At 36.1% G+C, this 24,293-nt stretch overlaps 2 protein-coding genes across 2 annotated transcripts in view; one reads left to right on the top strand and one right to left on the bottom strand.

Annotated features, from left to right (window-relative positions):
* Positions 1-964: 964 nt before the first annotated feature.
* Positions 965-15,587, bottom strand: GOLT1B (golgi transport 1B). The gene is made up of 7 exons (XM_059187508.1): positions 15,354-15,587; positions 14,964-15,125; positions 14,658-14,880; positions 8,635-8,726; positions 6,555-6,733; positions 5,539-5,620; positions 965-3,396 (listed from the first exon to the last, which is right to left on the bottom strand). Exons 1-7 carry the CDS (start codon positions 15,585-15,587, stop codon positions 3,358-3,360), a joined length of 1,011 nt encoding a protein of 336 aa, XP_059043491.1. The 3' UTR covers positions 965-3,357.
* The window catches only part of RECQL (RecQ like helicase), a 54,830-nt gene continuing 45,507 nt past the window's right edge, over positions 14,971-24,293 (top strand). Inside the window, exons 1-2 of the mRNA XM_059185710.1 lie at positions 14,971-15,042; positions 20,271-20,318. Of these exons, the coding sequence (XP_059041693.1) occupies positions 20,303-20,318 (16 nt within the window). The 5' untranslated portion in view covers positions 14,971-15,042; positions 20,271-20,302. The remainder of the gene's footprint in view (positions 15,043-20,270; positions 20,319-24,293) is intronic.

Below are 24,293 nucleotides of genomic sequence, written 5' to 3'. Positions count from 1 at the left end.
TAGTAGAGGTAAGGTTGTGGAGAAGTGTGCCAGTCGTTAGATTTGGGGCATCCTACTTCTGTGTCCCAGTTCCTCCTTGAGGTATAGGTAGCAGAAGGGTAGAGGTTGGAAACTTTCAGCACAGAGGACAAAGTTAGAAATCTATTAAAAAGATTTAAGACTTCTGGCTCACCAGACAATAGTCAAGACCTGCATTCAAGTACTGGATTCAACAAATACTTATAGGGTAATTTAAGTGGTACACATGGCTAGTGATTTTTAGCCATACCAAAATTTATAATCAAGACAGTGAAGTTAATTTGTCTGTCACAAATACTTATTATGTTATTATTATTATCAATGTTGTTAGCCAATTCTTTTCATTTTGAGAAAAAATATTTAAACATTTTTCCACTATTTCTAAGTTCACTGCCCACTTTTTTTTAACCTGAAATCCATTTCTATTTATGATTACATTTAAACAATTTAGAAATGGAAAATATGATGACCATTTTATTAAAAGGAAAACTGCATATAAGGCTAATTTTTTAAAAAATGAGGTGAGTTACTGTGCAATGCTAAATTAATTTTTTGAATTTCATTATAAAGATACATTTGACCATGGTTAAGGACTGAATATATATCTTCCCCAAATTCATATATTTAAGCCCTAACCACCAATGTGAAGGAATTTGGAGGAAGGGTTTTGGGGAAGCAATTAGGGTTATGAAGATGAATCCCCTTGCCCCATGACAGGACTGATGTCCTTTTAAGACAAAGAGACTAAAGTTTTCTCTGCCATATGAAGATGTAGCAAGAAGGCAGTTGTCTGAAAGCTACAAAGAGGGTCCTCACCAATAGCCAAGTCTACCCTCACCTTCTTTTTGTACTTCCCAGTATTCACAACTGTGAGAAACAAGTGCCTGTTTAAGCCGCCCAGTCTACAGAATTTAGTTAGAGTAGCCCGAGCTAAGACAACCACCAATAATAGAAAAGTACCCTTTTATTGAGAGGTAAGACAAGTGTATTTACAATATTCAATTGTTAGATCATATAATCTGACTGTGAGACTTTTTAAAGCAGCAATATTCCAGAAATTACAATTTATAAGGGGAAAAGAAAAACATTGCAAGTATGTTTCTGTTACAGAAAATACATTTGAACAATGCCAGGTACACTTAAGGCTAAGTAGTATTAGACCTTTTCCTCCATCTTCATAGCAATAATCAAAGTATATTTTTGTCACAAAGACAGAAGGCCAACTTTGGAAAGAAAGAAACAATATAATGTACAGTGCTTTCTGTCAGAAGTTAGTATGTTTAAAAACAGAGCCTCATCAGTGGTTCTGAGAAGAAATATACAATGCTGCCAAGCAGCCCCAAACTCACATTTGAAATTAACTGTGGACTCTTTGAAAACTGAAAACTGCTCTAGCCTCTCAATCTTACTAAGGACTGGGAGATTATCAAATCCTTTACACAACTTCTAATAACAATTCTGAAGTAAGATTTTGAAAAAGAGATCTGTTACAGTGCAAAGAACATTTTGATAGAAATTCATGTCTACAAAGGAGTTAAATAATATAGATGTTCCTTACATTAACAGATACAGTTCTTGTTCTAAAAAGTAGAATTATCTAGCCACTGAAAATAATATGGATCAGTCAAAAATATGTATAAGAGTCCTACAGGGCAACTTGTATAAGTCGATCCCCAAAATATGTATATACTTGACACTCTTCAAATGAGGATATTACTTTTTTGAAGAACATTAGACACAACACTAGATCTCTTATTATTCCATGAACTATTGAGGTAGGAGTCTCATTTCATCAATATCATCTAGTTTCACAGATTATGTCATAAGTCAAATGCCAGTACCAAAAGGCAGTAATCCACAAGACTGAACCATTGAACTATATACCAAGTCTTTTCTTCTTTAGACCAGCAAGGATGGGTGTTCTCTGTGCATCAAGATTTAACTAAAAATAACATAAGCTGTGATATATTTTGTAGACGTGTTTGTAAATAAAAATCACAAATTTCAGTTATGATTTTGTACATTAAGAAGCTATGCAACTGTTAAAAAAAAGTAAATAGTGCAATCATTAGTGGTAAAACAAGTAGTACTATAACTGTTGAAACGTGTTCTTACATCTACCAGAAAAGCAGCCACCTCAGAAAACTAATGAAGAAATGGCCACTGTTTCTTTCTGCCAGACAAGCATCAATGGTAGAAAAAAACAACACATTTTTTTAGTGTCATGTTTTTAAGAAACTATAGTCTGTTTAATTATAGTAAACTAACTTTAACATGTGAATTCAGATATTTTCTCCATGAACTCAAGACAAAGAGTGATCTTATGAAGGATTGATCATGCATATTGATTTTGATGTTAGGAAAAAGCTAAAAATAAAGGAAAACTCAGCTCTTAACAAATGTAAATTTAACCTTTTAACATGTTACATCTTAAATATTATCAAGTTATTTAATTTATGAAAAGGAAAATGATAAAATCACTACAAAAGTAAAAAAAAACAACAAAACACAAAATAGAAAAACTACACCATGACGGAAAAACCCATTTGGCTTGCATCATTTGGTATCTTAAATAAAAGACTATTCAATGAAAAAAGGTATGTAACAGACTACTTAGTGGTTTTTGTTAGATGCTTACATGTAATGAAAGATACAGATAATTAGGTCAGACTCTCAAGAAGTATGAGTAGTTCTGGAGTGTTTAGTTATAAAGAATGACCTTTGCATATTCTGTCAGTGAATATCTAGTTCAGATTTTCATCTGGCTTTAAAATATTAAGAATCAGAAGAACCACAAATGTTTTATTTTAACCATATGTTTACCAAAAAAAAGTGATTAATACATCAAAACTGGGTTTTCCTTAGTTTTAATACATTAAATGACATAATCCAATCTAACTCATGCATCACTTTCAGACACACAGTACAACTGGAAATACTTTTGCCACTCCAGTGGATATTTCTAAAAAGCAAATGCCTACGGGTGCTCTTGCGCCTTCAAAAGAAGAAGAAAAGAAACAGGCCCCACAGTTCTCCAAGGATGGCTGTGTTTCGCATATTGTGGATAAACAATAAAAATCGCCTTCAAGAGTTTCAATAAGTATTGTAACATAGATTCATCTCCTTTAGTTTGCTTGCTGACTTCTTAGCTCACTTGATTAGAAGCCTGTTCTCACGGCTTCTTTGTTAACTGCTATTGGTACTCTGTAGACTACACGTTTTAAACTTCTGTAAAGAACATTACAAGCTATTTCATGTAATTTAATTTTGTGCTGAATATTCTTCAAAGGATTTTATAAATAATACAATATTTTAAATGAGTCTTCAATTCACTTGTTGTTATACCATATTGTTGCTTTCTCCAACTTTATCTACAAACTGAAAGGAGAAGAAAAACAGGTAATTAAAAGAAAACCCACAGCATTATGAAAACATTGTATCAACATTTTTAATGTTGATTAAAATACCCAGCTATATAAGATTCGTGGAAATTTAAGGTGTGACTGACAATGGTTAATCCAGTACTACTACTCACCACAATCTCCTGACATGTAAATGTGTATAAAAAAATTTTCTTTGCTAAGATTGTTTTTGCATGACATTTTATGCATATGACTTTAAGGGTACAACACGAGAAATACAACACAATGAATAAAAAAATTGGATAAAATGAAGTTAAAACATTGCTAGCTTAACAAAACAAAACAAAACAAAAAAAACAAAAAAAACAAAAGCTGAAATGTCAGCCATTCATGCATTAATGAACCCAATAAGATATTTCAACTGACCATTACTGAGGATCTCTTCTGGGCCTATGTAGTCTTTGAACAAACAGATTTAACTCCATTAAGTTCAGTAATTAACAACATCTATTGACTAAAAATACTTTAAATGTGTATTCTGGACTTCAGACTCAAAGTGGCAATGACATTAAAAACAGATGTAATGAGGCAAGCACAAGTTTATAGTTATTGAATATAAATTTTAACACACGTTAATGTAAGTGGTTATTTACTTTGGCTACTCCACCCCAAATGTAAAGCAACTGGGCCTTCTTCAGCATTCCAGATGGTGATGCAAATATTAAAACAAAATAATTAGTGGAGACATATTAAAAGTTATGTAACCCAAGTGGTCATAATACTATCAAAATCTAGCAATCATTTAACCTTTCCTTTCATTTCACTATTCACATTTTTACTGAACCATTTATTATAATGAAGTAATGATAATAGGAAACATAATTTATAGTACTGGCTGTCCATTTATGCAAATACTGAAGAATCCTTAAATTAAGGATGTGAATAATGTTTACAACTCTATAACTAGAAGTTTCGGTAAATTCAAAAGCCATTGTAAAAATTCAAAAGTAAAATTCGTAAGTAAAAACAACATGACTACAGTATGAGTTTGGAGATTAATGTAAATGAGATCTGGACATAACCCCCATCAGCCCAAATTCCAACATTTTATATCATTATAAATAGGTGATTGGCACGTCAAAACTAAAAGCTGCTTTGAAAGTACTATGGATTCATTAGGATTTTAAAGGAAATTTAGGAGGAGAGAAAGCAAAACATTCTCTCCCCAAAGGTAACTTCAAATATCTAGGTTGTCTAGGCTATAAGATTCTGACTGAGAAAATTGACTTGAGGTTGGAAATGAGATTTTGTCTTATAGCAAAACCCATTCTTCAGTGGGTAAGACATCCTTTAGCTCTCTGAGAAACCAGTTAATGCTACGGATTATCTCTCTATAAACATCTACAAACGTCTGTAAACAACTTTAGGAAGTTGATGGTCCATCTTGAAGGAACAGATTTGTGAGATCATTCAAACTGTGGAGAGAGCTGGAAACAGAATTTTATCATCTGACTTCCAGTATGATTGTGATTGATTTTATTGTTTTAATGCACACTATCTGGTGATACAGTCTAAGAAAGAAAATCTTATTAGAAATAATGACATCCTGGGGTGCCTGGGTGGTTCAGTGGGTTAAGCCTCTGCCATTAGCTCAGGTCATGATGTAGGATCGAGCCCTATATCAGGCTCTCTGCTGAGCAGGGAGCCTGTTTCCCTCTCTCTCTCTGCCTGCCTCTCTGCCTACTTGTGATCTCTTGTCTGTCAAATAAATAAAATCTTAAAAAAAAAAAAAAGAAAAAAGAAATAATGATGTCCTTTTTACATAATGACTTCTAAGATTAGAAATCATATAAAAGTTAATTGTAAAGAACCTTGAACTCTCAAAGAGAAAGGTGGCATAGCATATCAGTCTGAGTTACATTTTAAAAAATCAAGAATATTAAAAATGGACATAGTGAAACAAAATTTCAGGTTTTTTACAGTTAGCAATGATTATTTTCTCTGATATTCATGGTAACCATGATCTATGGTGATGTAACAATTTATATAATAATAAAAAACTTATCAATCAGGTATTGATTATTGTAATCCTTGAGGAGCATCAAAGAGTACTATTTTGATGGTTTACAAATTTTATTTCTAATACATGATAACTTACTGATCTAATTCCAGGTAAATTCAAGAGGGATCCAAGGACTGGCACTCTTCTAATAAAGCCAATGACCACAGGAAAAAAGCCCCTAGGAAGAAGGAAAAAATGGTTCTCAGAACTTACAGATCCTTATTACCAAAATCAACTGCTAACCAAGTAAAAAGAAAAGATCTAGTTGAACTTTTGAACGTTCTGGAGATTTCAAATTTCAAATGTTACCTTTAGTGGTAATGTTTCTTACCTCTCCCCAGATTTCATTTCTTTATTATACTTCTACAGTATTGTGCTTATACATCTATAACACATTACTACTATAACCTCCTGGTCTCTTTATAGTCTATTTCCCATTATAGAAATGAGACATTCTCTAAAGCAGATTTGATGCTTACTTGGTTTTATGTCTCCCGTGAATGACACAGTATTTGGCAGATAGAAGACAAAGGATATATGTGTCTTGAATAAATAATTAAACCAACCTTATTTAAAAGGTATTTTCTCACATAGAATACTGTTGTTTATTCACTTAGTAACTAGCATTTGTAAAACACTGATCAAAACTACCATACTGTGTTTGGTACAAAATTTTCTAATATGTGTATGTACTAAAAGAATTGCCATCCAGTGGCAGTAACTATGCAGTATCAGGTTCTATGAATTAAAAACTGTATGTATGTATGTATGTATCACTGTTTCGTTGCTAAAAATAACAAAGTGCCTTAAATGCAAAGTGCCTTCAATAGAAAGATAATGCTTTAAATTCCCAATAAAAACCAATTTTATCATGTTGAAAATACAAGACAGTGACCCTACTGGCAATCATCTACATTTAATAAACATTTTTATAGTTGACTGAATTATCTAATAAGAGATTTAATAAAAGATTCAATGTAAAAAAAATCCATTTGAGAAAATTACGGTCTTTGTACTCATGCTGATGCAAATGTCTAGGTTTTTATAATAATTAATTATCTGGCCTACTAGTTTATTGAAAGAGAAAAAGTAAAATAAAATAATTGCCTTACCTGAACAAGAGAAAGAATCCATAGATTTCAAAGATCATGCCTATCAAAGGCCAACCAATAAGGACTACAAATACTCCACCCAGGAAAAATCCTGTAGCTTTCATTTTATGTTTTTGGAAGAAGAATCTGAATGTTCTTTCTAAACCAATGACAAAAGCCAAGCCAGCTACAAATAAAACCTAGAAGAGAAAGAAAATGCAAGATAGAAAAAGTAGTCAAACATACTGCATAAATTTGAAAAGCAAGGTCAAAGCTAAATATAATAAAAAGCAGCACATCTGGCTCTCAATGGGGGCAACTGGCTGGAGGAAACTATGATGCACACCAAGAGGCAGAATCAAGGAGTGGGCTAAGCACAGGAAAGCTGGAGTTGGATTCCACTCTTCTCAGTCCTCTTCTATCTTGATTAAATGGAGAAAAAGAGTATCAAAGAAAGATCAGATGTTACCAAAAGGCAGGTGCATATGCAGTGTTTTCCCAGGTAAGTGAGATGGAGAGGGCTTTAGTTAAGCTGAGGAGTGGCAGAGCAAAAGAGGAAGGCGGCCCATAAACATGTCACCCGGAAATACACTTCACCATGGGCTTCAGGAGTTCCTATGGATGGGAGAAATACTGACATGGCCAAGCTGATAGAGGAAACCATGCAAAGCCAGGAAGAAGATCTTAGTCTTACTTATTTCAGAATCTATGGTGGCAGCAGAAATAAAAATAAAGTTGTATGTTCTCAAATATACACATATTTTGTATGTTTTCAGATAGCGTGCAAAAAATGGTCATCTATTAAAAGCTTGCTTTTCCCCCAGGTTTTAATCCTAATACTTGCCTTTGTAACTATCTTTAATGTTTGAGCCTAAACAGTTAAGCTTCATATTCTTAGAGAGCAATGGCGCTTATATTATTAACTAAAACATCAATTTGGAATAGTTTTGTTAATCTTATATTTTCTAATTTCCAATTAAAAGCTCTATAATAATGTATACTTCGAAGATATTTAACACTATTCAGTAACTTTGTTGTCTTCTTAAAAGGATTATGATTTCCAGAACTCCTGCACAACCTTCACACATAGACAACAAAGTACATATTCCAAATAAACAATAAACATACTTTTCTCAGCAAATCGACTCTTAATATACAGATATATTAAGAGGTTTAAATGGTTTTTAAAAATCTGTTTATTTTATGCTACTGAACCAAATGTTTCAAGTCATATGTTCTAAGTTAGACATATTAATAAATTTACCAAGACATGGGGGATACCAAGTCATCTACTTTGAACTCCTAACTAAAGGCAGCCTTGATTTAATCTATTATGTATTACATATCAAACACTCAACAGGGTAGTCATTCAAAAACCACTTTAAAAATGAAATCTTGCTATTTGCGACAACGTGGATGGAACTAGAGGGTATTATGCTTAGTGAAATAAGTCAATTGGAGAAAGACAACTATCATATGATCTCCCTGATATGAGGAAGTGGAGATGCAAGGTGGGAGGTTTGTGGGGGGGAGGAAGGGAGGGAGACAAACCATGAGAGACTCTTATTAATCTCACAAAGCAAACAGAGGGTTGCCAGGGGAAGGTGGGTAGGGAGAGGGTGGTGGGGTTATGGACATTGGGGAGGGTACCTGTACCCCTGGGTCTAATAATACATTATATGTTTATAAAAAAAATAAATGAAAAAAAACCCTCTTTAAGTGTTTACCTTTTATTTAAACATGTTTTGTTTGTTTTGTTTTTACAGATTTTATTTATATGACACAGAGAGAGAGAGCACAAGCAGGGGGAGGAACAGGCAGAGTGAGAGGGAGAAGCACACTTCCCACTGAGCAGAGAGCCCCTGATGTGGGCTCCATTCCAGGAACCTGAGATAATGACCTGAGCCAAAGGCAGGTGTTTAATCAACTTAGCCACCCAGGCCGAAATAGGTTTTATTACTAATGTAAACAGAGAAGACAATAGGAATCTTTACATGAGTAACAGTGAATTATTTCCCCCCAAATTTAACAGCAGGCAATAATTCATTTGTAATTCAAGTTTCCTTATGACTTCAGTTAAAATATATGTTGAAAAACTCACATTTCCAATAGCCAGTAGAGCTTTGTCAAAAAAGAGAATCATTCCAAAGAACAGGAAAAACACTCCAAATCCTGTTAATCCCATTCCAATTTCTGCAATATAAGTTATATAGTTAAGGGCAGAGAAAAATATAAGTTACGTTAAGATCCCCGTAAACTAAGAAAATTTTTTAGTTTTTCTTTTGGCTGATATAAGAAAGTAGGTCTCAGCATTGCAGGTTAACTTTATGACATTCACTAAGATCTATAATAGATTAAACTAATAGCAGCAAATAACCTCAAAATTTAAGATATAAATGGAAGTCTCTAATCCTTATATGACAAATAGCACTTCTCATAAACATATGCATGACAGAGAAAGATCATCAGGATTCTAAACCTTTGATTATATACTTTTCCCTCCCAAGAACCCCTCTGGCATCAAACATAACTATATGGGTTTTCTTTTACTATTTATCTCCTTTCATATTCTAGGACTATTATTTATATGCATAATATCTATAGTTACCTCCTTCCCCTCTTAAATTAAGACCTTCTTTAACCTAGTAGAAATGCTATCATAGGTCAGCACAATATACTTCACTCCATGACACACTGCTTCTCACAAGGGCAGTACTTTGAGAAGCACATCATTGTCTCCTCAAAAGTTAATTTTCAGGAGGTTAGGCATCAATTTTAACTTCTTGATGATATGTTTTTATCATCTATAAATTATCTAACCCATGAATCCATTCACACAATTAGTGTCTAAGTACTAATATCAGCTCTCCAAATGTTTCAAAGAACAGTTTTACTTAATATTAATGTGTTGGGGTTTTATTCTTTTCGTTCAAAAACAAAGAATCAACTCCTAGATGCCAGCATCTCTTCTAGGTATGGAGCATATAGCAGTGATCGAAGTGTAAGCATTAAAGTTTATGTTCATCCTTATATAAAACCAATGATTTTATTACCTTTACATTCTCTTGGTCTTATCTTTTTATTCTGAAGATTCTTAACTTTCTAAGATCACAGTTGTCCTTTTCTGTTAATGCTAAAAGCCTAAGCCACTAAGTCACCTCTTTGATCATTTTAGTTTTGCTTTCAGGAAATACTTACCAAATCTTATTTTACCCAGATACATACTATCTACATGAAGTAATGAAACAGAGCAGAAACTACCATATTTTTAGAAACCCAATTTTAAATACACTATTTATGATTTCTGATCTGTTACTTAACTTTTTGGCCTTGGCTCCAGAAAGCCAAAATCTAGGTCACAGCTACTCAAAAAAATTTTTAAGCCGTGTAAAATGTCCCTGTAAAATAACAGAGTTGAACACTTCTGTCATTTATTTTTCTACATCCCTGAACTCCTCAATTTATAGTTAACTACTGCCTTCCATTCCAACAACCTTTTCCCCCAAAGTTAGCCTAAAAGAATTCAGGTACTGGTATATAAATATATATATTTATACATAAATATAAATATTATAAGTGTATTCAACAGACAAAGATAAGTGTATCCAACAGACAAAATCCTACGAAAATGTGAGGCTAATGCTTTCATGCTTAAATCCCTTAAGAGAACTGACCAAAATGACTATTGAGCTGTTGAGCTGTCATAATTTCCTGGAAGAAAATATGGACAAAAGAACACGTAAAATTCCATTGTATAACTATTTAGTGGTTAGGATTTAGTCACTGGCAGTTGAGTGATTTAAATAGGACTAATTTCTACCTTTTCATAAATTATCCTAATGATTACATAAAAATTTTGAGTTTTTTTTTTTCAAGAGTTTATTTATTTTAGAGAGAGAGAGAGAGGGAGGGAGACAGCTTGGATGGGAGGAGGGGCAGAGGGAGAGGCAAAGAATCTCACACAGGCTCTGTGCTGAGTGGGAAGTCTGACGAAGTGCTCAATCTCATGACCCTGGGATCATGACGTGAGCTGAAATCAAGAATTGGATGCTTACGGGACCGGGCCACGCAGGCACCCCCAAATTTTTGAGATATTTGTTATCAGTCAGGAAATTATATGGAAGTACACCTGCTACGTACTGAGGATTTGCCATGAATCATCCATGATGGGGCATTTTACATACCTTATATTACTTAATCCTTCCCATACTACTGCAAGGTGGGTGAGATTACATCCTTTTAGAAATGGAGGAAATTGAGGTTTGGAGAAACAACTTTGTTTGCCCAGAGTCACACTTCTGGTTGAGGATTTGAACTCAGTCCCTATGCTGAACTATTACATCATACTGCTTCCTACAGGAATTTTTTTTTTTTTTTCAGGTTAAATATGTTTGATTAAATGAAACTCAAGGGCACTGGAGCATACTGGACATCTGGGGGAAGCACCCTTAGATGATTCAAGTTTAATAGGATTAGTTGTTATCTACAACTAAGTAGGTATTAGTAGAAGTATTAAAAATTGACTGGAGTGAAAAAGACAGTATCTGGATATGGTTTCACATTTACTGAAATGTTTATACAAATATGTTGCAATTCCTTTAACAAAGTTGTGAGGTGAAAAGTAGCACCAGCCCCATATTTCACAGACTCCCACTTATCCTTGCTCATAAAATCAGCAAATGTATGTATGTGTATGCATGGTGGGGGACAGCACAGTGGCTGGGCAGGAAGAGTGGTGGTTGTGGGGAGTCAGGCTAGAATTCAAGCTCAGTTTTTGGACTGCACAGCTTACAACTGTAACATGGGCACCAAAACATTTGTACTATTTCATCCTGTGTAAGCCCAGGAGGAGACAGTTGCCTGTAACATATTTGCCAGAACTTGCACTGGCATGATGTTGCCAAGTATTTCCTGGCCTAAAGGGGTCAAAAGTCTCTAACTGGACTCACTGTGCCCTTTCTCATCTTCCGAATTCCCATTTTCCTTGTCTATGCATTCATAAGCAAAGCCCTTCACAGATTTGCCTGCTCACCACCAGAATCATACCCAGTAAAATAAATTTATTTTTCTCTGGTGCAATGATCAAACCTGCATTCCTTTTGTCTTTATGAGAACTTTTTACTTAAAAGAACAATTTGCTAAAAGCAGTTTAATACAATTTATCTAAAATGAAAGAAAAAAAAAACTTTTTGTGGAAATTTTACAAGGAAAGATGCTTAATTCAAAAGCAATGACTGTTAGCATTTTGATATCTTAGTTGAAAATTTTAATATTAGCTTTTTCTTTCCTACTATGTGTTTTAAAAAATAGAAAATTTCATAATAAACAACTGGACTGAATATCAACCAAGCTGAACAACTCAACTGAACATCATGATAGAATTCCAAGCAATGTGACATAATGAAGTGAAGATCTAGAGGCAGCATGGGAACTAGCTTACTCTGTCCCCCTCAATAAATCTTGTGTTTTTATGAAGGGGGGTGGGAGAGTGTTATTACAGAATCCCTTAAGACAATTATGAATTGCTTTTTTTTCTGTTCAGTGCTTGGTCACTCTCTTCCAGAATCAGAATCCCAGAATAATCTTGGTAAATCACTTGAATGATGGTCAATTTCTGCAGTTAAACACACACACACAGACACACACACACACCATTTGAAATCCAAAGAGCTTTTGGTTCACTAACCATTTTGTGTTCCAATCCACTGTCCTACCAAAACATTTGGCAAATGAGCAACAAAGAATATAATTTCATCTTCTTCATTGATTTAATGAAGGAGGATGCTCCCTATTCTGCCCACATTCCAATCCAATCCCTTTGTTTGGGATTTTGGAAGAATGTAAATCAGGCTTCAATAGAAGAAAATCTCTATGCAAAGGATACATAGTTCATATTTTATCTATGTAATAATCAGACTCAGAAAGGAGAAGTAATAATACTTCACTGATAGGTAAGCTGTGTAAAGATTAAGTACTTTCTCTAATTAGTAGAATTAGAAATAAGTTTTAGCAATTTATGTATACAATTCTAATTTTCTTGGACAACCTAATTTTAAATTAGGGTTTTAATCAAGAGAAATAGGATGCTATCACAAAGACAATAGATTCTGAATTTCCTACATAATCTATCAAAAAAGTCAATGCATAATTTTATAAATAAATACCTAATGTTGTATCTATTTTTGCATGAAAGACCCACAGTATTCTAAGACAGATCTCAAATAAAGTTTATACCCAGTTTTCTTAGATGCTAGTAGGGTACAGTGGACACAAAGGTTTCTGAGCCAGTAGACCTGGGTTCAAGTTTTCTTTCTGTCATTTTCCTTATGACCATACAATGAATTTCTTTTGAGCCTCTTCTAATGTATAAAAAAGCTATACTTCTCCCTGCCTTATAGGGCTGTTATAAAAAAGTAATGGTTTATATTGAAAGCACTTGGTAAAATGAAAGAAGTTGCCTTCATACAATTGCTAGTTCCTATTATAACAGTAAAAGAAAGAAAGAAAGAAAGAAAGGGACTTTATGTGTTTTCTGATCAGAACAGGCCAACTGACCAAAACAGGTACCCTTCCTGGGCCAGTGCAGGTAGCTCCAAAGTGCAGACCCATCCAACCATAGAAATGAGAAGAGCTTGACTGAGTTGGTGGTGTATATGAGACCTGAGAAGTTCTGTCAAGTTCAAGTCAGCCATGACTTCTATACAAACCTTAAGACTCCACTTTAAAGTAGGGAATTTACAATGAAATTCTATTTATTTATTATTTATTTTTAAAAAGATTTTATTTATTTACTTGACAGACAGAGATCACAAGTAGGCAGAGAGGCAGGCAGAGAAACAGAAGGAAGCAGGCTCTCCGCGGAGCAGAGAGCCCGATGCGATGCCGGGCTTAATCCCAGGAGGCTGGGATCATGACCTGAGCCGAAGGCAGAGGTTTTAACCCACTGGACCACCCGGGCGCCCCTGAAATTCTATTTTTTTTTTTTTTAAGATTTTATTTATTTGTCAGAGAGAGAGAGGAGCGAGAGTGAGCACAAGCAGACAGTGGTAGTCAGAGGCAGAGGGAGAAGCAGGCTCCCTGCTGAGCAAGGAGCCCGATGCGGGACTCGATCCCAGGACGCTGGGATCATGACCTGAGCCGAAGGCAGCCGCTTAACCAGCTGAGCCACCCAGGCGTCCCTGAAATTCTATTTTTAACAGACTTTTTTAGTTCTTAAAATCTTGAAAATCAAACTAAGTTAAGCCGAATAAGAAATGAAGATCATAGCAGATAAAGCAATGTGAGACAAAAAGACTATCACGATCATTAATAGATAGGACCCACACGGTTGGGCAGATATGTAAATACGAAAATGATTAAGGTTGACACAAGGGTAGAAATAAGAGTGTTATAACGAAAGAAACGGAAACAGATACAACGCTAACAGACATAAGCTAGGCCTTGAGAACTCTGTGGTAGGCAGAAAGAGATGCTAAAATAAAGAACAAGATACACAATATTAAGGAAAGAAATCGTTTCACTGAACACAAGGTGGCTTTTTTACTACTGTGGAAACATTAGGTGGTAGAAGAGTGAAGTCGTTTCAAGGAATCTTTGGAAGGTCGCTTCCAGAGGTGGCAAAAGGCGAAATACTCGGAATATTTAAGTGTAACCACATATATACATACATGGTTATATATATTTGTATGCATTTAAAAGACCCAAGCCCATACTAGGTGACACTTAAAATACCGCCTCCCGAACAACCGGCCAGTAGAGGACCCCCAGCCTGTCATGTGCACAAATATTCCCAAGTGTGAACCACGGGCACCGCGCATCAAACTTTCTCTTGTGACCACCTGCAGGAACAAAGCCCCCATCTCACTGGGAGTGAGAAGAGCGGGACCCTGGTGCAAGGCTCAGCAAAGACTTCCCCCTCCCCAGATCCCACTGATCCTCCTCCCACGTCGGCCACTGCAAATCCAGCTCCCGTCCCCTCAAGGCAGTCCTCCTGGTCCCGCATCCCTTGCTCAGTCCCGCAGGCCGCCGCCCCCAACGCCGAGCTTCATTCATTGACCTGGAGAGAGGGGCGGGGGGAGACGAGCTCAAGGAACGGGTGTAAGAGGATCGGGGGCAAGTCCTTACTCTGGGTGTCTGTTAAGGAGATCATGGCTGCGGCAGTGAGGGCAGCGGCTACCGGACCTCCAGGCGCCCAGGGCGTGAAGCAAAGACGGGAGAAGAGAAGCCGGGAAACAGCCCAGGGCAGAGCCTCCACGTCTTCCGGAAACACGCAGCCTTCCCCACCCCAGCTCCAAGACCGCTTCCCATTGGCTGAGCCCGCCCCCAATGTGAACCAATCATCCGTAGTCTTGTTCGATGACGCAGATAGTGGTTGCACCTCTTCACCAATTAGAGAAGGGTGTCACTTGTTATTGGCTGAGGAAACCTAACCGGAAGGGCGGGTGCTCGCAGCTGGAGGAAAAGGAAAGGCTGGTGGCGGGAAGTTTTCACGCGAGTGCGGCTGAAATCGGTAAGTATGGTGTGGAGGGCCGGCACTTTGAGGTCGGAGAGCGAAGCGGCTGGGCTGGGTGGGGTGAAGGGGTCCTTTAACCCCTGGGGAAAAATTCGGGGTAAATCTGCTCGGAGAGGGCTCATTTTGCCTTTCCCTCCCTGAGGGTGAGGTCGGTGTGTCCCGGGTCCCTTCCGTTCTCTGATACTTCGGTAGGAGAGAGACAGCGAGGACCTCGCCGGTTTCTGATGGAACTTGGTCCTTGAGGGGTGCGTCGGACTGCCCCCTCTCCCCAAAACTTCTGGCTTTGTCCACGCAGGAAGCTAGGTTACCGGAGTCTGTATACGGGCAGCACCACCGGGGGACGCACGAGCATAGGGGAGCTGTTGTTTTCTAAAGGCCGGTGCTGGGGAGAGGGGGGCGGGCGTCTGCTCTAGCCTGTGGTTCCTCCGCGGTGTTTGCTCCAGGCCCAATGACCGGCTGTGACCCCGCGAAGTATTTACTGTGGTGCTGTCGCGAGTTCGGAAGTAGCAGACGGAACACCAGTGGGTCCCTGAAGTGGTCATTAGTAAACGTCTGTTGTGCACCCACCACAGAACAGCTGGGGAACCGGGAGCGCTTAAGCCAAAACGGGAAGGAGGATCGGGGGTATGTTGTTGCCAAGCAGCTTAGAGAGTAAGCAGTCTCCGCGGGGATTAGAATAGGAACATTTCCCGAGGTGACAGGGAATTGGTTAGTGGTTACTCATGTCAACCTTGGGAAACGGTTTTTGCTTGTGTTTTCCAACAGTATAAACAAGTAATTGTCTAGCTGAAGTTAGTCTTAGAAAATAAGCTCACCTGAGCTTTGTATGACCAAACTGGTTTTGTCTGCTCAGGGAATTTTCAAGACTGGCTTGCTTTTTATTTTAACAATTCCCCCTTTTTGGTTATTCTGATCAACCAGTATAGTGTAATTTTCAGGTTCCTCTGTTGATGTATTCAGGCTGAAGAGTCACATTTTTGCTGTTGCCATTAGTTGAGTCATGTCATCATCATGTCACCATCTTCATCATTTATGGGGTTATTGTTGATTTCATCCAGTTGTCTGATCTGATGGATACTGTTTGGCATGGGAGTGGCTGCTGATCCGTCTTTAAAACCCTTGAGAGTATACAGCAAATTAGAGAGGTAAATATGATTTAATTAGAAATTCCCAGAGGAGATTCCCCAGAGGTGATTACTCTGAGTGACCAGATAGCATAGGCACATCGTCCTCCTCACATGCACTTTTTTGGGTCCTTTCTCTGAAGTTTATATCCAGTTGTCCATCTTTAGCTTGCATGGCTTTGGGAAAAGGGCCATTTTATTTTTTATAGTGATTCCAAGTCAGAAGAGTGGGAGGAAATTGGAAATGTTAGTTTGCAGAGTTCTAGCCAGATTTTGGAGGAAACTAGAATTTAGGATCCAGCCCAGTTTATAAGTAGAAAATAAAACCTGAAGGGCAGTTACCAGCAGTAGAATCTGATAGCCACAGAAGTGTATTATTGAAACATAGATTTTCTCTATAATCATCCCATTTCTATCAAGATAACTACAGTTAGATTAATTTGTTTGCAAACTGAGTCTAGTTTCAATAAATTTGGCTTGATTATTTATATTAAGTGTAGCAGAAATGGTGATGATATAAGCTCTTTTAAATCTACTTTGCCGGAACTTTTAATAAAGAATCTTAAAAAGAAAAAAAATTAGATTGAATTTTTCAAGGCTCTTTGGGCTAAAGCAGCCAAGCTAAGAACTTGTCTAATATTGTCCTATTACAAGGAAATCAGATTGAGTTTATGTAAATATATATTTTGTCATGAAAAATAAGAATATTTAATAAGGGTTTCTAAATTCTGGCAGTATCAGGTAGGGAGAAAAAGATAAATGTTTCAACTGTTGATGACAGAAGTAGGTTTTACTGAGTCATCATTATAAGCTATCGATAGCCTAAAAGAGAAAAGAAAGAGAGACTTAAATCTGGAAAACAAAACACTGAAGAACCATCATTGTTTTAAATGAAGTAATAAAAAATTATAATCATCTTCATTAGTTCATTGAGTCTCCTATAATTCTTGTTTTGCTTCATCTTGGATTAATAATTTTATGAATCAGTTTTACACTAGACTTTTAGAAATTGTTACTCAGTTCAGTGTCATGATAGTAAAATTAACAGAAACCTCTACTTGTCAGAGTCTTTTCCTTGAGTCTCTGGAGATAAAGCACTTTTGTGGGAACAATTTTGCAAAAACTTAAGTCCATTTGAATCTTAGCTAGACCACACATAAAATTCCTTTTTTAGTTCCTTTTCCATAAGACTTCTACAACTTTTTTTTAAAAAAGATTTTGTTTGGGGCGCCTGGGTGGCTCAGTTGGTTAGACACCTGCCTTCGGGTCAGGTCATGATCCTGGAGTCCCCGGATTGAGTCCCCCATCAGGCTCCAAGCTCCATGGGGAGTCTGCTTCTCCCTCTGACCTTCTCCCCTCTCATGCTTTCTCTCACTCTCTCTCTCTCAAATAAATAAATAAAATCTTAAAAAATTTATTTATTTATTTATTTGAGAGAGAGAGCGCGCGCAGAGCAGGAGGGAGGGGCGCCTGGGTGGCTCAGTGGGTTAAGCCTCTGCTTCAGCTCAGGTCGTGGTCTTAGGGTCCTGGGATCGAGCCCCGCATTGGGCTCTCTGCTCAGCAGGGAGCCTGTTTCCCTTCCTCTCTCTCTCTCTCTCTCTCTGCCTCTCTGCCTACTTGTGATCCCCTGTCTGTCAAATGAATAAATAAATAAATACTTTAAAAAAAATAGTACTACAATACTGCATAGAAAAAAAAAGCCCAAAGTAGGTAAACTTATGTTTGGTATTTTATGATTTAGTGTATTATCTCATTTGGAAGTGATTTAGATATTCAAGGAATATTCATTATTTAGTTTAACTTGGTACAGACTTTTCTTATTTACATTTATTTAAATTATTTGTTTTTAACAATTATGCTTAGATTAGACATTAAGCAGATAACCAACATCCTAAATTATTTTTCTTATTGACAGATTTTGACGACATGCTTTTATTAAGCCAACAAACTTAAACTAAGTTTTACTTTACACAGGTTATGTCAAGTCCTGTGAACTTGAAAAACGTTTGGGTTTGTTTTTGTTTCTGAGGGTTTCAAGAATACTTTATGAGTGCTTATTTTTCTTTAAGACAATTATATAGAGCTCCTTACACATTAATTTTGGCGATACCATCTGGACTTAGAAAAATATCACACATCTATAATGTGTATACATAGACATACAGAAACATACAGATAGATGCAAATGGATCTTATAGCTTTTGTTTAGAGAAATTTACTCATGAGCTGATAGCCATAATAATGCAAAACTCACTAGTTCATAAAAGAACAGTTGGATCCCAATTGTATTTCTGGCAGAGGGACTAAGTTGAGGTTACTGCTTGTATAGTAGAATGGATTTCTTTTCCAGTGAAGTTTCTTTTGTTTACATGATGTAAGGATTTTTTTTTAATTTTTAATTTTTTAAAGTATTTTATTTATTTGCTGGCACAAACAGGGGAGCAGCAGAGGGAGAGGGAGAAGTGGGCTCCCTGCTGATCAGGGAGCCTAATGTGGGGCTAGGACCTGAGCTGAAGGCTGATGCTTAGCTGACTGAGCCACCCACGCACTCCTATAAGGATCTCTAAAGCTATTTTTGCAGTCATTTTGTCTGCTTATCAATCAAAGAATGCATTCTGTTGTCACTGAGAGATTTGAAATCCTCTCTTATCAAAGACACAGCTCAAGATCCACTTCTCTAAGTTAAAGTTGCCTTACGTTGGCCACTACAATTCTGCAAGTTCACCCATTTTCCAAAAAGGCACAAAATCCTGGTCCATAGACTAGGTGGAACCCATCTTTGTCTTTATAGATTCCCTAAGAGTTCTTAACTATGAGGGACCCTGTTTTCTAAAAGATGTTCCAAAACACAGGGAACCAACCATGTGCTTCCCTTCCCTCCTCCCTTTGGAACAGAATAGGATGATTTACCAAGAAATTTCAACAAACAAAATGTAGGTATGCAAGTTAAAGTCAGCTCAAAATGGAAAGAACAGAGCTCAGATATAGGAGAGACCTCCAGACTCTAGGGTCACTGAGAAAGCAGTGAACTCAGTGGACTCTATGGGTTCCATCACCATAGCCTCAGAATTGAGGGGGTGTCTTGTTTGAATCCCATTTTTACACCATAAATTGTCAAAAGTTTGGAAATAACAGAAGTAAAACCAATGAATCATTGAAGTAGTAATCAGTAAAAGTTTATTGTGCACTCACCAAAATGTTTGCAAACCAGGAGCATTCAAACCAAAACATGGAAGCTCAGAGGTATATTGTTATAAAGCAGCTTATATAGTAAGAAGTTCCTACCCTCAAGCCTCCTCTCCTTCCATTTGCTCATGTGTGCTCTTAAATTTTAGCCGTTTAGAGGTAGTTTCTTAATTGCATATCTTGTGTTTTCCCTGTGTCTGACCTTTTCATGTGCTCTCCTGAAATCTAATCCCTCTATAAAATACCAGTTCCTCTTTTATGATTAACTGAAATTGTAACTCTTTAAGCAAGTATTCAATAAAATGTTGAATGATTAATTGGAGTAATTATGTGGATGGATTTTGCCTAATGTGGGGCATTTGAATCTCTTATTTGTAAGATAGGTTTTATCATCCCAATTTTACAGGTAAAGAGGAACAGGTTGTTTAACTTTTCTAAGATCATATGGTAATTTAGTGCTAACACTGTTTAGTCTTTTTGCTTTTTTTTTTTTTTTTGCTAATCACTTTCTATGTGGTATTTAAATGTTACTGATGTTATCACTTGTTAGTGTGATTTTTGGACACTTCTCTGAAATCTAGAGAATTCTTCATAAAAATCAGTGTGGGAATAATCATGTAAACCTTCTTTTAAAAGTCACTATAGTAGGGGCGCCTGGGTAGCCTAGTTGGTTGAGCATGTGACTTGATCTCAGCTCAAGTCTTGATCTGAGGGTCTGAAGTTCAAGCCCCCTTAAACCTGGTTTCCTACTGGGTGTGGAGCCTACATTAAAAAAAGAAAAGCATAAAAGTCACTACAATATATAATTTACTTTGTAGTATTTTTCATGCTTAGTAGTGAAAAATTATTGTTGGTTAGGCATTATCAATATAGTATGGTTTAAAATTTTTTCTCTGATTTTTCTTTCATTTTTAGAAAGACATTTGGATCTCCAGTTCAGTTTTAGAATGGCATCCATTTCAGGTTAGTGGAAATGATTACATTTTATATAGTACATTTGGTTTTGTTTTTAAGTACATGTTCTTTGAAAAAAATTGTTTTTCTCTGTACTTTCAGTTTTGCTGTGAACCTGTGCTCTAACAGGAAAGTCTTAACAAAAATAAAGAAACATAAATCATAAAAACGTTTGTTTGTATGAATTTGACTACTTGACTGATTTGACTACCTCATGCAAGTGGCCTCATACAGTCTTTGTCCTTTTGTGTCTGGCTTATTTCCCTCAGCATTATGTCTTTTAGCTTCATCCATTTGTAACATTTTTCTTTTTAAGGCTGAATAATATTACAATGTATGTATGTATCATCTTTTGTTTATCAGTTTGTCTGTCAGTGGACATGTGGGTTGTTTCGTCTTTGGCAATTGTGAATAATGCTGCTATGAGCATTGGAGTACAAATGTGTTTGATTCTGTTTTCAGTTCTTTTGGGTGTATATCTAGAAGTAGAATTGCTGAATCCCATGGTATTTTTGTTTTTAATTTTTCAGGAACTGCCGTATTATTTTCTATACTCACTGTTCCATTTTACATTCCCACCTGCAATGCAAAAGGGGTCCAAGGCATGATGTGTTTTTTGACAGAATTAAAGGAGCCTAAGAAATCACAAAGTAGAAAATAATAAATCACTCTGACTCCCTCTATTCAAATTAACATAGATGTATTATTTTCAACAAATATTTTTAGTTTGCAAAGATTTTTTATTTTTTTTAATGAAGTACAATTAATATATGTTATATTAGTTTTAGAGTATGACACATTACCCAATTCTGTCCATTAATCAGGGCTTAGCATGGTAAGTGTAGTCACTGTCTGTCACCATACTACATGGTTATAATATTAATGATTTCATTCCAAAGCTGTACATTTCATTTGTGTGACTTATTTATTTTATAACTGGAAGTTTGTACCTCTTAATCCCCTTCACCTATTTCACCATTCTCTCTACCTACCTCCCATCTGGCGGCTACCAGTTTATTCTCTGTATTTAAGAGTTTTTTTGTTCTTTTGATGATTTTATTTATTTATTTGAGAGAGAGAGAGAGAGAGAGAACGTGCACGCGTGGGCATATAAGCTGGGGGGAGGGGCAGAAGGAAATGAAGAAGCAGACTCCCTGCTGAGCAGGGAGCCAGATGTGGGGCTTGATCCCAAGATCATGAGATCATGACCTGAGCTGAAGGCAGATGCTTTACCAACTGAGTCACCCAGGTGCCCCTGTTTGTTTTTAGTATTCCACATGTGAAATCATACGGTATTTGTCTTTCTCTCAGCTTATTTTATTTAGCCTTGTACTTCTTAGGTCCATCCATCTTGTTTCAGATAGCAAGATCTCATTCTTTTTCATGACTGAGTAATATTCCATCACACACACACACACACACACACGACTCTTAATTTATCCATTTGCCAGTTGAGGACACTGGATTGGTTCCATATTTTAGCTATTTTAAATAACACTGCAATCAATGTATGTTACATCTTTTTGAATTAGTATTCTCATTTTTTTTGGGTAAATACCCAGAAGTATCATTGCTAGATTATATGATATTTCTATTTTTAATTTTTTGAGGAATCACCATACTATTTTTCATAGTAACTATACCAGTTTACATTTCTACTGCGGAGTGTGAAGGCTCTTTTTTCTTCACATTCTTGTCAACACTTGTTACTTCTTTGTTTTTGATACTAGCCGTTTGAACTGGTGTGAGGTGATTTTGTTTTTTTTGTGGTTTTGATTTGCATTTCCCTGATGATTAGTAATATTGAACATCTTTTCATGTGTCTTTTTGCCATCTCCACCTTTGGAAAAATGTGTTTTCAGGTATTCTGTCTATTTTTTATTGGATTTTTTTGGGTGTTAACTTGTGTAAGTTCTTTATGAATTTTGGATATTCATCCCTTATGAAATATATCATTGGCACATATATTCTATCATTTACTTGGTTGCCATTTTGTTTTATTGATGGTTTCCTTTGCTGTGCAAAAATATTTTATTTTGAGGTAGTCCCAGTAGTTTATAATTAGCATTTGTTTTCCTTGCCTGAGAAGACATAATCTTAGATATGTTGCCAAGGGTAGTATCTAAGAGATTGATGTCTCTGTTTTCTTTTGGGAGTTGTGTGGTATCATGTCTCACATTTAGGTCTTTAGTCCATTTTGAGTTTGTGTATTGTTTAAGAAAGTGGTCCAGTTTCATCCGTTTGCATGTAGTCACCCAGTGTTTTGAACACCATTTATTGAAGAGACTGTCTTTTCCTCTTGTATATGCTTGCCTCTGTTGTCATAGATTAATCGACTGAGTAAGTGTGGTTTTATTTCTGGGGTCTCTTGTCTGTTCTATTAATTTGTGTGTTTGTGTGACAATAGCATACTGTTTTGATTACTTCAGTTGTATATCTTGAAATCTGGGATTGTCTAGCTTCGTCCTTCTTTCTGAAGATTGGTTTGACTATTCAGGGTCTTTTGTGGTTCCATAATTTTGGAATTATTTGTTTTGGTTCTGTGAAAAATACTGATGGGATTTTAGTAGAAATTGCATTGCATCTGTAGGTTGCTTTGGATATTATGAACATTTGGATAATATTCTTCCAGTTTTTGAGTAGAACATATCTTTTCATTTATTTGTGTTTTCTTTGATTTCTTTTAACAGTGTTCTCTAATATTCAGTATATAGGTCTTTCCTTTTATGGTTAAATTTATTCCTGGATATTTTATTTTTGGTGCAGCTGTAAATGGGACTGAGTGCCTTTTTATCCTTTTTTTTTTTTTTTGTCTGATTGCTGTGTCTAGGACTTTCAGTACTATGTTGAATGAAAGTGGTGAGAGTGGACATCCTTCCTTGCCTTTTCTTTTTTTAAAGATTTTATTTATTTATTTGAGACAGAAGAGTGCTAGAGCAAGGGGAGGGGCAAAGAGAGAGGGACAAGCAGACTCCTCACTGAGCAGGGATCCTGATCATCCCAGGACCCCAAGATCATGACCTGAGCAAAAGGCAGACACTTAACCCACTGAACCACCCAGGCACCCTGCCTTTTCTGGAAATAGAGGAAAATCTCTGTTTTTCACTATTTGAGTAATAACGTTAGTGTCGCTTTATATTATATGACCTTTATTATGTTGAGGTGTGTTCCCTATAAATCCACTTTGTTGAGAGTTTTTATCGTTGAATGAATGTTGAATTTTGTCAAATGCTTTTTCTGCATCTGTTGAGATAATCGTATGATTTTTATTCTTCATTTTTTAATGTGATATATCACGTTGGTTGATTTGTGAATATTGAACCCTTCTTGCATCCCTGGAATAAGTCCCACTTGATTATGGTGAAAAACCTTTTAAGGTATTGTTAAATGTGCTTTACTGATACTTTATTCAAGACTTCTACAGCTGTATTTATCAAGGATTTGGTCTGTAGTTTGTTTTCTTTCTTTTTTTTTTTCTTTTCTTTCTTTCTTTCTTTCTTTTTTTTTTTTTTTTTTTTTTTTTTTTTTGTAGTGTTTGTGTGGCTTTGGTATGAGGATAATGCCAGTCCTGTAGAATGTATTTGGAAGCTTTACTTTCTTGTCTATTTTTTGGAATATTTGAGGAGACCAGGTATTGACTCTTCTTTAAATGCTTAATATTAAAAAAAAAAAAAATGCTTTGTAGAAATCACTTGTGAATTCTGGTCTTAGATTTTCCTTTTTTGGTAGTGTTTTGATTACTAATTTAAATGTGTTACCTATAATTGGTCTGTTTCTATTTCTTTCTGGTCAGTTCAGAAGGTTTTAAGTCTAGGAATTTATCCATTTCTCCTAGTTGTATTTTATTTGGTTCTCTCCCCTGCCCCCCTCTCTCTTGCCCTTTTTTTTTTTTTTTGGATGAGTCTGGCTAAAGGTTTAGTAACTCTTTGTCTTTTCAAAGAGCCAGCTCTTTGAAACCACTAGTTTTATGGATTTTTTTTTTTT

The sequence above is a fragment of the Mustela lutreola genome, chromosome 8 (genome assembly GCF_030435805.1).
Source record: "Mustela lutreola isolate mMusLut2 chromosome 8, mMusLut2.pri, whole genome shotgun sequence".
Classification (NCBI taxonomy): Eukaryota; Metazoa; Chordata; class Mammalia; order Carnivora; family Mustelidae; genus Mustela; species Mustela lutreola.
The sequence above is the reverse complement of the archived record's forward strand: the minus strand, read 5'-3'. Positions and strand labels throughout refer to the sequence as shown.

Excerpts from the sequence above, each read along its gene's own strand:
- GOLT1B (XM_059187508.1), bottom strand. The coding sequence starts at position 15,587 with ATGACCACTTCAGGGACCCACTGGTGTTCCGTCTGCTACTTCCGAACT. Across the intron at positions 15,126-15,353 it reads CTGCCCGTATACAGACTCCG|GGGTTAAAGGACCCCTTCAC; the intron begins GTAACCTAGCTT and ends ATTTTTCCCCAG. Across the intron at positions 6,734-8,634 it reads CTCTACTGGCTATTGGAAAT|GTTTTATTTGTAGCTGGCTT; the intron begins GTGAGTTTTTCA and ends TTTCTCTTCTAG.